Source organism: Mesocricetus auratus, unplaced genomic scaffold (assembly GCF_017639785.1).
Source record: "Mesocricetus auratus isolate SY011 unplaced genomic scaffold, BCM_Maur_2.0 Super-Scaffold_100676, whole genome shotgun sequence".
In the NCBI taxonomy this organism is placed as follows: Eukaryota; Metazoa; Chordata; class Mammalia; order Rodentia; family Cricetidae; genus Mesocricetus; species Mesocricetus auratus.
This window is the reverse complement of record NW_024429266.1, coordinates 17,768,071-17,785,573: the sequence shown is the minus strand read 5'-3', so window position 1 is coordinate 17,785,573 and position 17,503 is coordinate 17,768,071. Positions and strand designations below refer to the sequence as shown.

At 42.7% G+C, this 17,503-nt stretch overlaps 1 protein-coding gene across 8 annotated transcripts in view; it reads right to left on the bottom strand.

Annotated features, from left to right (window-relative positions):
* Positions 1-16,451, bottom strand: part of Rgs7 (regulator of G protein signaling 7) — a 362,079-nt gene extending 345,628 nt beyond the window's left edge. For 3 of the 8 annotated variants that reach the window (XM_013119218.3, XM_005078174.4, XM_005078175.4), the window contains exons 1-2: positions 16,307-16,449; positions 15,203-15,325 (exon numbers count right to left, since the gene is read on the bottom strand). In XM_013119218.3, coding sequence (XP_012974672.1) covers positions 15,203-15,280 — 78 coding nt within the window. In that variant the 5' untranslated portion in view covers positions 15,281-15,325; positions 16,307-16,449. Of the gene's footprint in view, positions 1-15,202; positions 15,326-15,621; positions 15,763-15,983; positions 16,095-16,306 lie in introns of those variants that run through there. The other 5 variants (XM_021231937.2, XM_021231935.2, XM_040737281.1 and 2 more) reach the window with 5 other exon arrangements.
* Between the last annotated feature and the right edge of the window lie 1,052 nt (positions 16,452-17,503).

Sequence of the window (17,503 nt, the reverse complement as noted above, 5' to 3'; positions counted from 1 at the left end):
TTGATCAGAATTCAGCTTAGTTGCAAGTGACAGAAAACCAAAACACCTTATCTAAAAGAACACACAAGTTTTCTCCATCATAGAATGTTCACAGGAACATCTAGTCTGTAAAGAGACTGGAATCAGTAAGGACATGATTAATTCTGTTGGTAATCAGGCCTCTGTACTAACCTGTCCTTGGGGTTCTGACAGGATACACCCTCAACTGCAGTCACTAAGAGCACCACCTGTGCAATTCCCTTCTGCCCACCTCCCCCCCCCCCCCCGCTTCTCTGTCTCTCCTTCTCTCTGTCTGTTTCTCTGTCTCTCCTTCTCTCTGCCTCCCCACTCTCTTCTCTCTTCTGCTGGTCTCCCCTCTCCTCTCCCCCATTTTCATATTCACCTTCCCCCAATAAAAAAAACCCCACCCAATCTCTGTGGCATGAAGTCTTTCTCTCATGCTCCACTTTTTAAAATTACAACTAATTCTCTTTTGTTGTTCAGTTCCCATTATTTCTTAGCATCCACCTCTTGAACAAAATAAGTTCCAAACAGCAGGAATGAGGAAGAGGAAGAGGAAGAGGACAGGAGGGAGGGGAGAAGAAAGAGGAATGGAGGAGAAAACAGAAGGAGGAAGAGAGAAGGGGAGGGGGATCATTTTCCTTTTTAATGTCTTTTTCTCTCTTTTCTTTATTGCTTCCTTTGTCGGTTTGTTTCAATTGGATTTTTTTTGAGATAGTCTTATTATGGAGTCATGAGGATCCTCTCCCAGTGACCCCTTTTGTTAAGGCTCTCACTTCTTCTCAGTTATTACATCTTATCTACCCTTATTCCATTGATCAGAATATATATTATGTCCCTTCCTGGTTGCTTGGAAGCCTGGGGATGTAATAGTTGTTATGGTAGCCACATGCTTAGATGAAAATGGAGACTGCTATTACTATGGAAGAAGAAGAAGAAGAAGAAGAAGAAGAAGAAGAAGAAGAAGAAGAAGAAGAAGAAGAAGAAGAAGGAGGAGGAGGAGGAGGAGGAGGAGGAGGAGGAGGAGGAGGAGGAGGAGGAGGAGGAGGAGGGGAAGGGGAAGGGGAAGAAGAAGAAGAAGAAGAAGAAGAAGAAGAAGAAGAAGAAGAAGAAGAAGAAGAAGAAGAAGAAGAAGAAGAAGAAGAAGAAGAAGAAGAAGAAGAAGAAGAAGAAAGGAAAAGCCAAGGACAAAATGATTTATAACCATTTTATACAGTGGCAATGAGCTTTGAGTCAAACAAATCAATGTGGAGCAAGTAAATTAATTAGTTGCAAATAAACTTTCATGACAAGAATACCAAGGAGCTTTAAGGCCATAGATTAAGCCAGTCCATAAGCTGCTGCCAACAAAATAGCTGCTTTTGATTGACCCAACCCCCAACCCAAATGATCTTCAGTCAGAATTCATGCAACATGCTTCACATTAGTTCAAGAAAACATTGCACCGCAAATAAATGCCTTTGCAAGACTAATGCTTACAATTAAAGAGTGACTTGTTTGATATCTCCCTTTGCTGGGCTAATGAACAGTAACGATTCTGGTTTAACTCAAATGCCTCTCTCTTCCTTGCAATAATCCTTCGAGCCTGGCTAGTCTATTATTGTAAAACTCTTTGAGAAATATGGTTTGCTTGCCTCATTCAAGGACCCCTGAAGTAGCTATTTCATAGGTTTAGGATGACTAACCATTGTTTTTCAATGTGCTATTACAGTTCTCACTGATTGAGCATCACCGACACCATCACTCAAAAGGGTCAGTTATTGAATTTTCTAAGTAAATCCCTAAAGCTAGAGGATAAAAACGTAATAAAGAAAAGATAATGGAAGCCTTGAGATAAAACTGCAAAAATTAAAATGTAAAAATCAAAGCACCAGAGACATGGAGGGTGGGACTGCAGGGGAAAGGAAAGCACGGGGACGTGGAAGACACAGGGCAGGGTGGCAGGCAGAGGGATGCTCTCTACACACTTAAGGGGGCAAGGGTGTGGCTCAGTGGCAGAGTGCTTGCCTAACATGCCACAGGTCCTGGGCTCAACACACAGCATCATGAGCAAAAGGCAAAGGGGAGATCTTTATGGGAGATAAACGTTGTCTTCACAGGAATGGGGCCGGCATAACCTGCCTTAGCTCAGGTGCTCTGTTTGGCAGCACTGTTGAGTATGAAAAACTGGATTTGAGTTTATCAGTTACTTGCAGAGTGCCAGCTGTGTTAGCCTGACCTCACACACTGAAACCAAACTCCGTGAGATGGTCAACTAGAGCCCTCCCATCAGCGTATGTAATAATCACCTGGAGTCTGGGTTTTAAGTTGTCATATTTGATCCTTACAGCATCATAATGAAGCAAAAACTTTTAACCCGATTCCCAATGAGGTTCAGAGAAAAAAAGTAACTGGTCCAAGGGGTCCATGAACCACTGGGAATTCCAGGTTTTCACCTCTTACCCTATTATTCCAGGTAGGTCACTCAGGCCCTATGAAAGTCATCTGTGAAGTGGAAATCGTCGATTACAAGCTCACAGATTTTCAGTGGACAATGAGATAAGACCGTGTAAGAGGGTCTTCAGGAAATGGGATCCCCACTGGAAATGCCATGCTGGGAGTGCCAATGCCCATTCCCCAAAGACCATGTCCTCTATGCCTGGAAAATAACCCTCTTCCATCTCTAGTAGCTGGGTCCTAGAATTAAGTCTACACATAAGTATTTACTGATTTTTATTTCATCTTTACTGTATCTTATAACAAGGCTATGAGTAAATTTCTTTCTCCCCAGGTTTATCCAAAACTATAAATAAATTCATTTTCCTTCATCTCTTTATACAGTGGAGTGGTCATATCTAGAGCCAGGCCTTTGCGATGTGGGGCTTCCTTAACAATTATATGTATAACTTTGTAACATTAAAAACATAATTTGTCATAAATTTCCATTACATGAAATGTCCCCACGTAACAGCTAAATGAAGTTTTACATGCTGTTTTTGTTTTTTGACTAATAAAATGGAAAAAATGACAAAGAAATAGGGAGAAGAGGTATGTAGCAAAAGGGGGATTAAAGAAACTAGAAATAGGAGCAACCAGGCCCCAATCACAGTGGCTAGTGTTGTCTGTAGCCCATACCAGGCACCACACTGTTTTAGCTCACTAGCCTGGCAGCTCTTTAAGACAGATTTACTTGACTCAGACACAGAACTAGCTGCTGGAAAATCCATACCGTCCACAGCAGACAGAACATCTTAACTCTCATCCTGCTTTCATGAGTCAGCTAGAAACAATGGCCTGTCACCAGTTCAGCAGCAGCCATAGAAGGCCAGACCATCAGCACAACAGGAAGCAAAAATTCTCCCCCATCTAGAAATCCAACACGTGTTCTCCTAATGTTCACTGGCACAATGGAGGTTTCAGTATATGAGGAAATACTAATTTATCTGAAGAGATAAATTCTCCATGAACACACTTCAGTTGTTAGTGATGTTGTGAAGTAGCCTACAGCTGAGAGTTCACCCTTCCTCTGTGGATGCTAAACTAATGGATAAACTTAAAGCAACTTTAAAAATTACAAAGAGGGGCTGGAATATAAGAGAACTTAACTGCTCTTGCAGAATGCCTAGGTTAGGTTCCTAGCACCCACATAGCAGCTCTCAACCATGGACAACTCTAGTTCCAGGAATCCAATGCCCTCCTCTGACCTCCACAGGCACCAGTCATGCACATGGTGCACATACATACATGTAGACAAAACACTCATACATATAATTACACAAGCACACACACACACACACACACACACACACAGCTTTTAGTGGCCTCTTCTTCAATAAAAGCCAAGCTGAGCAATGCAATCTTGATTAAACAAAGCCTTGGTTAGGCAGAAGTCTAAACCATAATCCTCTGAGCCAAGCCCTGGTCAAGCAAGGACAATTTAACCCGTGTTTTAATCAAGCTCCAAGGCTCACCAGGAATAAAGAAATGGCCACTATGTGTAGGAAAGATGCCCATCATCTTCAGGAAAATGCAGGTCAAAGCCCCAGTGAGCTACCACTCCACACCCATCTGAATGAATATTGACATAGCCCAGAAAACAAGTGTAGTTGACAATGTGGAGCAAGCAGAACCTTTGTAGGCTGCCTGTGGGAATGCACAGTGAGAAAAAGGCAATCGCTGTGCCGTCCAAAAGTCCTACTTCCAGCTGCACACCAAAAGAATGGAAAGCAGAGACTTTTAGAGATTTCTCAGACATCCACATTTGTTGCTGAACTGTCTACAATAGCCAAAGATAGAGAGAACCCAAGGACTCCTGGATGAAGAAATAAGCAAAATGCTGAATACAACTACAAAGCAATAGTATTTAAGCTGAAGAAGAAAGAGAGGAAATGAGGAGGAGAAGGAGGAGGAGGGGAGATGAGAAGGAAGAGGAGGAGGAGGAGGAAACTGCAACACATGCTACAGCATGGATGATCTTTGATCTTTGGAGACACACAAATGATTTTATTTTATGGCGGGGGCGGGCAGTCACCACAACATGGAGAACTGCATTAAAGGGTCACAACATTAGTAAATGTTTTAGATGCTAAGAGGATGCTAAGTTTGTGAAAGCAGCAAATCCTAAAATATGTATGAGATATCTTAAAGGAAAAAAATGCTCTTTAAATGCCATCACTTTCATTTATAAGAAAAATCTATGTACTTTTAATGTAATACAAAATTAATAGTTACATATACTGAAGGATCCCCACTCGTCCAAGCTTAACATGCACCCTCTGTGCATGTTTGTTTGTTCGTAAATAGAGTTATATTCTATAGTCCTGGCTGACCTGGAACTCACCACTTAGCTCTTAATAGCCAAAAACTTAACAACTGTGTTCCTTCCTCAGCTCCCTGAGTGCTGGGATTACAGGCATGAGCCACCATGCTCAGCTTTTAGCAAGTACATCCATGTAATCCTAACAATACCCATTATTCTTATCTCCACTTTACAGACGAGCAAACGCACCCCAGGAGGAAAGCAATTTAATCCATAGCAAGTCTATTTGCGCTTCAGCAGTCTGCAAACACTGAAGCTAATTCTCTAGGTGCAAGAGTACTGGCTTCTCCTGTAATGTAGCTAATTTAAGGACACCCCTATCTCCTAAGCTATCAGGATTGGGGTGACTGGACTGGGGGGACCTGAAAAGCAATGTTTAGTTTTGTAAGGGAGAAGATATGCACTTGTGCTTCATGCATCTCACTGAAATGCTGGGGTTTTCAACATTCTCTTAATTCAATTCAACTCACTTTTCCTATGGTCAGGAGCTGTTAGATTCGGGGACTCCGTTAGACCCCCAGAATTGCAGACAGGAGACAGAGATGGATATGTATTTATTGAGAAACCATATGACCAAAAATAAGTAACTTTTCATCTGGCTAGTACTTCTGTTTACTTGTCACTCATCAACCTGTTGAGAACAGACTGAGATCTATGTTTCACTGCTATAAAGTAAGTTACTGGTGGCTCAGAAGACCATGGCATTGTCCAAAAGTCTCATCGCACACATAGTCCATACGAGGAGAGGCTGGATGTGGGCAAAATGAAGACTGTGATTCCCATGTCTTCCCCATCCACTGATTTATCTAGACAACAACACAGTAAAGAGGCTCAGAGCTTACTTAGGACTGATTTCATATTTTATGTACTAATTCATACATTCATATATCCGACGAGATACCTATTTTGTGTCATTGATGGAAAAGCTGGGATATAGAACAGAAAAAAAAAGTGTCTCCATCCTTACAGGGCTCCAAGCAATGCCACTAATTTCTTAGTGACCTTGGATACTCACAGTACACACAGCACGTGAGTCTGCAGATCTCTTACTAGGAAAATGAATGTGTGTTAGTTATGGCAATTGCAGTATCTAGGAGAGTAATGCAAAAGAATGGAGAGAGTGGACTATAAGGATAGTCCATCTACACAGCTGCACCTATGCACACCCCCACCCCCGCCCCGCCACAATGACACTAATAACCAAAATATTTCCTTAATTCTAGGGAAGCAAATCATGTATGCAAATGACATATGGTATTTTCTAACTACAAAAAATCCAAAAGCCTAAATGTAAGTAAAGTTTATGACAACTGACAAGTGATATTGATTTCCCGAGGAAGTGAACCTTTCAGAAAAGTTAAAAGTGGGAAATAGTAATAGATGCATTTTTTAAAGATGGCTGGGATGCAACACAGTGGCAGAGGCCTGACCGGGCTCGGGTGCCTTGGGTGCCACCTCTCAGTTCCGCACATATTTATACACGGAGCACATGCATGCTCCACACCTCTGCACTAGACGAAGGCTTTCTGCTGAACCAGAGTGGCTGGCACTGAGACCTTTTGTAATTAGACAACGTGATTTGTACACACAGTGTTCTTTAGAACCTCCTAGCACTGACTAAAAATGGGAAACTCAGTGATCTTCTAAATGACCCCAGGCATAGGGACAGACTAACCAGTATCATGGTTTTCCTTTAAAGACACTTATTCCTCTTGCACACGTTAGATGAAATTTAACATATTTCTTTTGTTGGCTTGTGACAAATTTTCCACTGTGTCTCTACATTGTCTTATCCAATCCAATAATCACCAGACACATGAACACTTAAATCTCAATTAATTCAAACTAAACATGATAGAACATGCATTCATCCTTCAGTAATGCTGGCCACATTTCAAAGGGTCCAATTACCAGTGTGGCAAGTGACCCAAAGATGGAACAGTGTGTTTCTGAAGTTTCCTCATCATGATGGAAAGGTCTAGTGCCATACAGTATTACATTCAGAGTCTCTATTGACTCATAATTTCCATATAGAATCAGATAAGCACAATCTACTAATCAAATAGATATAACTAACTCCCCATAGGATTACTACCAAGAGCTAACACTGATCAAAGCAAACACAAGAGCCACTCTGCATATAATGGTGATTAGGTACCTTTTCATAGTCCATGATAGAGCAGCAAGATGTAAGTCACTTACTAGCACTGACCTACAAAGACACTACACTTGTCAATTATGTGTCACTTATATGATGATTATTTAGAGTATGCTTAGAAAGACAAACATCCAAATCAAGCTATGTACTTAGAAAGATGCCATGTCTAAACTTCACAATACAAAAAACAAAATAAAAAAAGACCATCAAACCTTCGCATCACCTCTGAATGCCTCAGTCCTGTGGCTTTATTTGGTCTATATAATATCATGGAACTATGAAGATACATTCACAGTTATACACAAAGATACATACAACTTAGAAAGAGCTTATCAAAAAGTAGAAGGTAGCTATATAAACCCCACAAGGCCAGACACTGTAAGTGCCATTACAATGGTATAATCAAAGCATCCCACACCAACTTAGTCTAACTAACCTGACACATAAAAAATGTTCAATAATTTTCATCAAATAAATAATTATATTACCATTAAAATCAATAGACAGTTATCGAAGGCCTGATACACCACATTAGGTGCTACTCAAGACACTTCCCCTAGGCTATCTCATTGAACAAACCCAGTAGAGAAACTTTTATTCTTTTTGTTGTTATTGTTCATTGTATCAATATGAAAACTGGAGTGAAAGGAGTTAGGACACTAATTTCTAGGCACACAACTAAACCAGAGCCCAGATGAGCTTCATGGCTAAGACGATCCAATACCAGATTGGATCAAATCTCCTAATTGATCTAGCCATCAAAATAGAATAAGAATAAGATCTCCTTGTGGGGATAGTACAGCAGTTAAGGATACTGACTACTTTTCTAGAGGTCCTGAGTTCAATTCCCAGAACCCAAAATGGCAATCCAAAACAGTCTATAACTGCAGTCCCATGAGATTCAATTCCCTCTTTTGGTGTGCAGACATACATGCAAACAATATGCCTATATACATAAAATAGATAAATCTTGTAAAAAGATCTACACATTTATTTGTAAGAACATGTTCTCTTTCCCTGTCTCCTTCCCTTTACCCCACTCCCACCCCCAGTTTACCCAGGAGATCTCATCTATTTTCCTTTCCCCCAGAGATCCATGTGTCCCACTCAGGGTCCTCCTTGTATTACCTGGCTTTTCTGGAGCTGGGTATTGTGGTATGATTACCCTTTGTTTTACATCTAGTATCCGCTTATAAATGAGTAAGTATATACCGTCTTGTCTTTATGGGTCTGGGTTACCTTACTCAGAATGATGTTTCTTTATTCCATTCATTTGCCTGCAAATTTCATGATATCATTATTTTTCCAGCTGAGTAATACTCTATTGTGTAAATGTACTACATTTTAATTATCCATTCTTCAGTTAAGGGGCATCTAGGTTGTTTCCAGGTCCTGGCTATTACAAATAATGCTGTTATGAACATAGTTGAGCAAGTGTCCTTGAGGTATAATTGGACATCCTTTGTGTATATGCCCAACAGTGCTAATGCTGGGTCTTGAGGTAGATTGATTCCCAGTTTTCTGAGAAACTGCCATACTGATTTCCAAAGTGACTGTATAAGTTTGCATTCCTACCAGTAGTGAAGAAGTGTTGCCCTTACTCACATCTCTCCAACATAGGCTGTCATCAGTGTTTTCGATCTTAGCCATTTTGACAGGTATAAGATGGTATCTCTGAGTCATTTTGATTTGCATTTCCCTGATAACTAAGGATGTTGCACAACCCCTTGGATGTCTACAAAATGGTTAAGTTGGGACAGGAATGGGGTAGGAGAGCAAGGAAAGAGATATCTTGATAGAGGGGGCCATTATGGGGCTAGGGAGAAACCTGATGCTAGGGAAATTCTCAGGAATACACAAGGATGACCCCAGTTAAGACCCTAGCAATAGTGGAGAGGGTGACTGAACTGGCCTTCCCCTGTAATCAGATTGGTGACTACCCTAACTGTCATCACAGAACCTTAATCGAGGATGTATCCCTAGTGCATGAGTTGGATTTTTTGAAGCCCATTCTATATGATGGGATGCCTTACTTGGGTTTGATGGGGAGGGTTGGTCATGCCTCAACTGAATGTTCCAGGTTTTGTTGACTTCCCATGGAAGGCCTTACCCTTTCCAAGGAATGGATGGGGGTGGGTTGGAGAGAGATGGGGGGAGGTGGGAGCAGGAGAGAGAAGGGGGAACTGTGGTTGGCATGTAAAACAAATAAAGTAAAATAAATGACCACAAAAGATAAAAAATGAACAATCATGAGGGCATAGCAAACAATAAGAAGAAAGAAAGAACATAGACAATGGTTACTATTTTCCTAGACACTTTTCCAAAAGACAGACTTTCAGTTTGTCCTCATAAACAGGTCTCTCAGACAAGGTACTTTCTAGCCTCAGCAGGTAGGTAATTTCTGTGGGGCTGGAGTCAAGCCTGTGATAGTGTTTTAGAGTTCTACTATCCTCACATTTTTGTTAATGGAATTAGACATAACAAGAAAGGAATTAAAATGAAAGCAAGTAAAATTCCCATGTTGCCTTGAGCAAATGCATAGAGAAACCAGGTCTTCCCCCGCCCCCTCAGGAACCGAGCACACACTTTGTCATTTACAATTATTTTATAATTAGATTGACGTTGTGTGGGATAGAAGTCTTTGTGGCCCTGACATTCAGATGTCTTGTTGGCACTACAAAGTGAGGAAGCTCAGTTAGCTTGTTTGCTGCAGGTGTGTTTTCAAGGAGAACTGAACATCATTAGGTCACTAAGCTGTATAGATTTGAGATATTTCCGTTTTCTCGGCAGTGATCTGTCACCCACACCACCTAAAAATATCCAGCTTCCTATCACTTGGGGGAACCACAAGGCTATTAGAAGGCAATAAAATCCCTGGACAGTTCCTCTTGGTGGATCTGCATTTTCCTCTGATCAATTAGATCCGCAGTCACTGGAGACAGAAAGTGAAGGAGGCAAAATCCATGCCACAGATCCTCATGTAAATCCCACAAATGGCCTGGGCAAGCAAAGAGCTCAACCAGGAAGCCCCTCCTGGTCCAAATTCATTAATTATTAACCAAAATTCATCATGAAAGTATCACCTATGAAATACTTCCATTTCCTCCAAAAGACATGTTGAAGTGGACCCTGTCCCGCTTTGTGTCACTAAAGAGAGACAAAGAGGTCTGATTGTCTTTAAGGTAGACAAAAATCTCCTGGTCTAGAAAGGCACTTGCCAATCATCTAATTAGATAGATAGATGCACCACTACAGAATGTTCCAGAAATGTGATGAAAATTCTTGTCTGCCTCCCATCTGTATACTCACCTTCTAAACCTGGAGTCATAAAGGTCCAGGACATTTGTGTTTATTTACACACACCTTCTTTTTCTAGCATACCTTTCTCTGGTGGTTATCCACAAGTACTACCCCCTCTGCAAACATGCACTAAACCCAGACAGACCCAGAGAACTAAGGTGAAAACTCAGTGGATTATTTTTAATAGTGCAAGTTGAGTTGGAGACCGCAACACCCTCTAAGGTGATGAGACTAACAAGCTTGTGAAGACAAATTCACTGAATTAAAGCAGACCACAGCATCAGTCCTGCCTGTGGTCCAGTTACCCCAAGAGAAATTGAGCCCCTCCCTGTCTCAAGGGAGCGTCAACTCTCCCAGGACAGAGGGATATCCGAAGTAGCTTCCAAAGATGCTGAGGTGAAGCTAGCCAGCAGAGACAACCTTCCAAATGGCAGGCTGGTTGTCACTGCCCCTTCAGGTAAGAAAGGCCAGCTGTCCCATCATATTCATAAAGCCTGGAATATTCTTACCCTTAAATACTGATGTGATGTCACAACCACAATATCATGTCACATTGAGCATATGTATACAGTAGGTACTCAGTCCAGCATGGGACCAGTTATCTCCAACAGATACTGTGAGTTATCAAAGACATTGTCTTCTCTCTTATAACTAACATAAACAGCATATTAGTGAGTTTTATACTTTTACCTTTAATATCATTTTGCATAGAAAAGCAAAAAGACACAAGTGGAAGGCAAATGATTATATAGAAGATGAAGAGGAAAGAGGAGGAAAGAGTAGAATGCAGGCAAGAATGCAAGAGGGCAAAGGAGAGAGGCATGGTGTACTTGATAGGGTTACTATTTCCAAAACCATGCTCCTGTTAATAAGACAACTAAGGAGGGAAACACTTTCATTTTCTTTTCTGACAGCTAGAGCATAAATGGTTGCTGTAATAATACCAAACATTATTGGGTATTTTGAGCATTCTTGCTAGTGAGGCACCAGCATTACAGCAAATTTGAAATACTGGCCCCAAGGTGCCATAGACATTTTGTTTTCCAGTGCAGGAGTGTCGGTTGCTGGAAAGGAGGGATGTGTGCTGTTTAATGAACAGTATGCTGGCCAGACACCATTTTTGGACAGCATCACCCTACACTCTGGGTTAAAGCTCACCCATCTTTTGCAAACAGCATAGGTCAGAGTAGATGTTTCTCCCAGAGATGATCAAAACTGAAAACAGTGTTTACAAATCATCAGCCCAGAACAGAACTCAATTTCTGACATGCCACTTCTACAAATGTTTCAAGAAACTGGTCTGGCTCCAAGGTATGTTGGATTCAGTCAAATCTCAAGGAAACTGATTACTTATGACTCCAATCTAGTTAGCACCCATCTGAGGGAAGCATAAAAAGCCCCAGAAATAAGTGTTCAACCCTCATCATTTTGCAACATTTTAAAATGTCCTCAAATATATCAGACAACATATCACTCTAATTTAACCTCCTGGTTATAAAAAGGCAACATAATAAAGCAAAGAATTGATAAGGCAAATATTTCATCCATTACAATTTTCAAAGTAGTTATCAAACATCAAATAAACTCTAGAGACCCTTTCTATTAAGCTAAAAATCTACTTACAGGATAAGCTGGCACTGTTAAGTGCCAACCCTGATCACTAGGCAGTACTGCCATGCCCTGAAGCCTTTAGAGTGGCAAGATTTATTCAGCCTGGAAATCATAGTTTAGCATACTAAAGACTTTCTCCTTTAAAAGCACTATTGGGTGAAGTGTCTGCTTCTCAAGCATAAGGACTGAATTTAATCCCAGCACCCACACAAAGAGCCAGACATGTTGACACACGCTCATAATCCCAATGTTGTAAGGTAGAAAGGCTGGTGGATCCTTGGGGTTCATTACCTAGTCAGTCTGGCCTAATTGTCAAGTTCCAGGTCAGGGAAAGATTGTGTCTTAAAGAACAAAATGGAAGACTCCTGAAGGAAAGACACCTGTGGCCTCTGGGCTCTCTGTCTCTGTCTCTGTCTCTGTCTCTCTCTTTCTCTCTCTCTTTCTTTCTCTCTCTCTCTCTCTCTCTCTCTCTCTCTCTCTCACACACACACACACACACACACACACACACATGCGACTTCTGCATGGAAAAAGCTACATTTGTCAGAACTCCTATAATCCGTATTAGGGTAATCACGATGGAGACAGACACGGGGCAGCATTCCTACATATTCCACCACACTGATAACCATTTAGTTCTGCATCTCTCCCCGGGGTGCTTCTAAGAATCATCTACAACCTATCAAGATAAAGTGGAAACAACACACATATGTCTTGAGTGCCATGAGAGACTGAGCAGAGAGCAACGTGATGGAGAGAGGCAGGAAGAGAGGGAGAAATGCCATGAATCTGGCGGGTTCATATCACACTTTCAAGAATTGAGTAGAGTGGAAAATTGGCATCAGTCAATGAAACAGCAATTTCTCCCTCTGCTTTCTCAGCTGTTATTGAGCAAAACCCTGTTGGGGCTGAAGGTCTTTGCTGAACCTTTGGTTGACTTCCTGATTAACTAGTATTGCAACAAGAGCCTCCTTCATGAAGGGGAGCTATTGAAATTTCCCAATACAGATTCACCCTACACACATCTCCAACTACTATTCATATAAAAAATGGTCACAGAGAAGTTAACAAGTGGCAAGCCCACAGAAGATGTGGTACAAAGGTAAAACAAAAACAGAAAAGTCATGATATTCTGCTATATGCATGCAAACACAAAGACCATTTTACACAATGACTTGTAAATGACAATGGGTCCAAAAGTGTTTATGACCTATCTGGCATTATTTAGAATTGATTACTTATGCCACAAAAAACTTACACACAAAAAAATGTTCAGGAAATTCAGACAGACATTGAATCCATGATTAGACCTTATGAGTAAGATTTATTGAACTTCATTATTTTTTATCAGTCATGTTTCATGAGGCAACTTTTCCCTGTACACTAAGTGATATATGTCATTAACCCATAAAAAAAAGCTAATCAGAGAAAAGTAAAATGAATATCATAAGCAGTCTTAAGCCCAACCAGAAATAATTTTATTTAATAAAATTGAAGTGTTATTGAGAGGCAGAGTCGGGGGAATTGCTGTAAGTTAAAGGCCAGCCAGGACTATAGAGAGAGATCTTGTCTCAAAGGGACAAAAAAGTTAGATTTTCTCCATGAAATCTCCATGAAGCCAATGAGCTTAAATTTAATAGCAATTTGAAACTATAAATTTATAAAGTAAATTCTAAATTGGCGACCTGAGACTTGAATACAGCAAATAATCAAATAATTATATCCAGGTCATCTGTCAATTGTTTATAGGCAAACAGGAAAAGAATGCAGCTGTTACTTAACAAACATATCTTACTATCATAAGTTCCCCTCTACAAGCACAGCTTTCCAAACTGCATATATTCATAGAAGAGATTATTAAATTCTCACATCTTGCACACTACAACATTCAAAGTCAAGGCAAATGTGATGAAATATTGCAATTTACTTTGAAGTTCCTAGATGCCCCAGAATATTCTTTATCTCTAGACCGACTGTCTGTATAAAATATGCAAGCACCCAATTACTGTACTCAGTGTCAGAATATAATAGTGGTGACTTGGGTTTAAGTACATAGGAATCTCAATTCATCCATGTGGATAAAAATAATGAAACAGTCAACTAGTCCCTTATTTTCCTTCCCTCTCATTCTGTGGTGTCCCAGAAACATCCGGCTGCATTTACAAATATTTGAAATAGCACTGTCCACAGGATAAGCAACTGGCATTGAGTCTGGGTTTGATGTGTCAGCTCTTAGGGTAGCATCAATATTCCCCCCAGCACATTCCTCATATCTTCTAATGTCTCTGGGTCACACAGGCAGAGGTTGGAATTCTACATGTGTTAAGGCCGCACACCGATTTTCCTCTGTATTCACAATCAGCTCATATGTCATGGACCTACACTCATCCTGGATTCAGTGGGCTCCTGCTAATCAAAACCCTTAATGACATTCTTGACCTCAGTGTACGATTTCCAGTTGCCATTGTCAATGTCAACTAAAGAAACTTAAGCTGGTACACCCTCTGAGTAATATACTTTAAAAAAAAGTAATCCCAGTAAAAACTGCAAAAGGGAAAAGCAACACAGAAGTTACATAAAGAACACTGCATCCTTAATTTTAGTAAGCTTGTTGATTATAGCCATCTTGAAGTTACCTAAGCAACCACTCTGAAACACATGTAAAACCCAAATATGTCTGCAGCTCGGTGTCTAGAAGTTTGTTGCGGAACACATGGAAGAAACCTGTCAGATATGTTTGTGGAAGCATGAATCTGGATTGCACAGATACATCCCATGGACATACAATATTAGAGCATAGATGCTATAGACAAAACCACAGAAATAATACAAAGTTAAAAAATACATTAAGACCAAAAGAAATAGAGTCATTTAGTTGTGAGTAAACTTATGAAATCATACATGTCTATGGATATAAAGTGGTCTCGTTTTATCTCTAAAGTATGGTACACTTAATAAATTATTGTAATCTCAATGTTTGGAAGGGGCATTATTAAAAGCCTCTGAAAATTACAGGACATGCTATTAAATCAAGTGGAACAAACAAAATGAACTGAATGGCCAAACTTGCTGTGATTGCTAAGGACAGGTGACTCTAACGATCAACAAGAACTACGCCAGTCTCCTCTACTTCTTGTCACTTGGAAGCATCCAATCATCTTCCAGTATAGTACATATTCATTGATGATCTGGGAATTCATAAAACTGATAACTACTCCGATCCAAACAGAGGACATGAGGAAGAAAAAAGGAAAAGAAAAGAAAGGAGGGGAAAGGAAGAAGGAAAGAAAGAAAGCTGACATTTCCCTCTTCCGAGGGAAGTAAAGAATTCTTACCTTTCTGTACACCAGCATGTTGGGTGATTCGTCTGCCACCCCGTTGCTGGTCTGTCCATAATTATTCCCCTGGGCCATTTCACCCAGCACTTGGTCCCTCGTTACAGAGATTATCAGTTTGCCCTGCAAAGGATTAGAGAGGCTCTGGTGAGATCCTGGTGGGAGTCCTCAAGAGAACACACTCCCCTGACTCATCTTCATGTTCACAGGGAGAATTCTGTCATCCCCGGGCCAACTGAAGGACACAGGACATGGACTTTAAAAAAAAGAAGAAGAAAAAGAAAAAAAGGAAGGAGTTTACAGCTGTAATACCCCAGGGAATTTTAACTGACAGCCTTCCAGTTAGAAATAGACATCTGGCTAAGGTTTCTGTGGACTTCATTTTGTGGACACTCTCATTAAAAGTGTTAGGTACTCACTAAAAAACCCGTGGTTTGTACTTCCCTAGTATCCACAGCTCTCTGGGATACTTGCAGCTCCAATTGATGTAGTTCTTCCCAAAGAGGAAAGCCAACACCCACAGCAGCCCACTTTTCTCCCAGCAGTCCAGTCCCACGGCAGGCAAGTCAGAGGCCGCATCCCCACAAGTGTTCTCTCCAATCCTCGGGTCCCCCCCACAGCCCGGGCATAGGCTTCTCCACTTTCCCCTGCCTTCACTGCCTGCCAGTCCACGGTTTCCTCTGCTGCTCCCACCTCCCTCGGAGCCCTGAGTCTGGACCTAATCCTGACTAATCTTTGGAAGAAAGGAGGCTAGTGGGAAGTCAAGCCCTGAGCGAATCACCTGGCTCACCGCGGAGAGCAAGCTAACTGCACACGCCTGGAGCAATCAGAGTGAGCTGAGTCCCAGCTCATCCAGCTCGGCCCTCGCTCTCAGAAGGCAGCAAATGGCAGGCAGCCTTGCCCCGCACCGAGGCACCGGCCGCACCGGGCAGCAGTTTCAGCACCGTGGACCGCGGCGTGCGCAGCCTGCGCCCCAGCCCGGCCGGGCGCGCGATTCCGGAGGAACGTGGCTCCCGCCGGAGTAGGGTGAGAGCTGGGTGCGGGCCGGAGGTCCCAGGTACTCCGGGTGAAGCCGCCTCCTCCCCTCCCGCCCCCTCCGTTTACCTCCTCGGCCAAGGTCACGGCCCCACGGCTCCCCTCCGGGCGTGCTGCGGACAAGCGCTGTCAGCTGGCGGCGAGCGGAGCAGCGAGGCAGGGCAGCCTCATCACACTGGCGCTGCTCAGGCCACCGCCACCCTCGCCGCGGTGCACAGGCGGCCCCGGCAGCCGCCGCTCGTGCCCGCTCCCCCGGGCCGCCTCGCTCGCTCCCTCCTCCGCTTCTCCTCCCGGGCACTGGGACCAGTCGAGCGCGCGCGGGAGTCGAGACGCCCGGCCCGTGCGCGCGACTGGGAGGAGGGAGGAGGCGACAATCACGTGGCCCAGGGATGCCCGAAGGTGCCGGCTCGGACGGGCTCGGCTCTGCCGCCGCCACACCCCTGGGTGTCCCGGGTCTCCAGACCCCACAGACCCTCGGGAGCACAGGCCCTGTCCCCCGCACTGGCCGGCCCACGCTCCCGCGCCCCGCCCGCGCTGCCGTAAGGCCTGGAGAGCCAAACTGAGCTAAGCAGGAGGAAGGGCTTGGAGATGGGTGGGTGGATGGGTGGGTGGTGGGTAGATAGATAAGGCCCCCTACCTCTGGCAGGTCTGTGTCGTGAGCCTGGCGACCCTTCTGGCAGAACTAGGGAAGCAAATGATTGATAATCTTTATGCTTAAGTAACAGCACAGAGGGATGCTGGAATATCCCAGATTTGAAGGCAATAGCCAGGACCAAAATTCAGCAACCCCTCTTCTCCTATTTGCCTGTGGCTTTCACTGCACTCTCCTAAGTTGGAGAAGAGGAAAAGAATCTGGAGACTTCGACCTAAGGGAAACAATCTAGTCACCTGTGACATTGAAAGATCATGGCTGATGTCTGACTGGACTCAGAGGAACTTGGCTTCTATTAGTCCTTGTCCTCCATGGGGTTCACAGAATGACAAAGGGTCTGGGTTTGCTGATACCCCTGAACTACTACTCTTCAGGCCCCTGCCATTAATTCCTCAAAGGTTAGAATGACATGAAAGGGAAAAGTATTTGTCAGCTTCCTGGGACATTAGGAAGTTGAAGGGATCTGAGAATCTCCCCACCAGTTCCCCAAATCTTTCCATTGTTCAGCAAAATGCTCTTTGTTTCCACCTGTTTCAAATGCTTCCTTGGTATTCTTACTCTAGCTGAAAATCACCGCTCTCCCCTCTCCAGCCCCCTCCCCGCCCCTTCTCTCT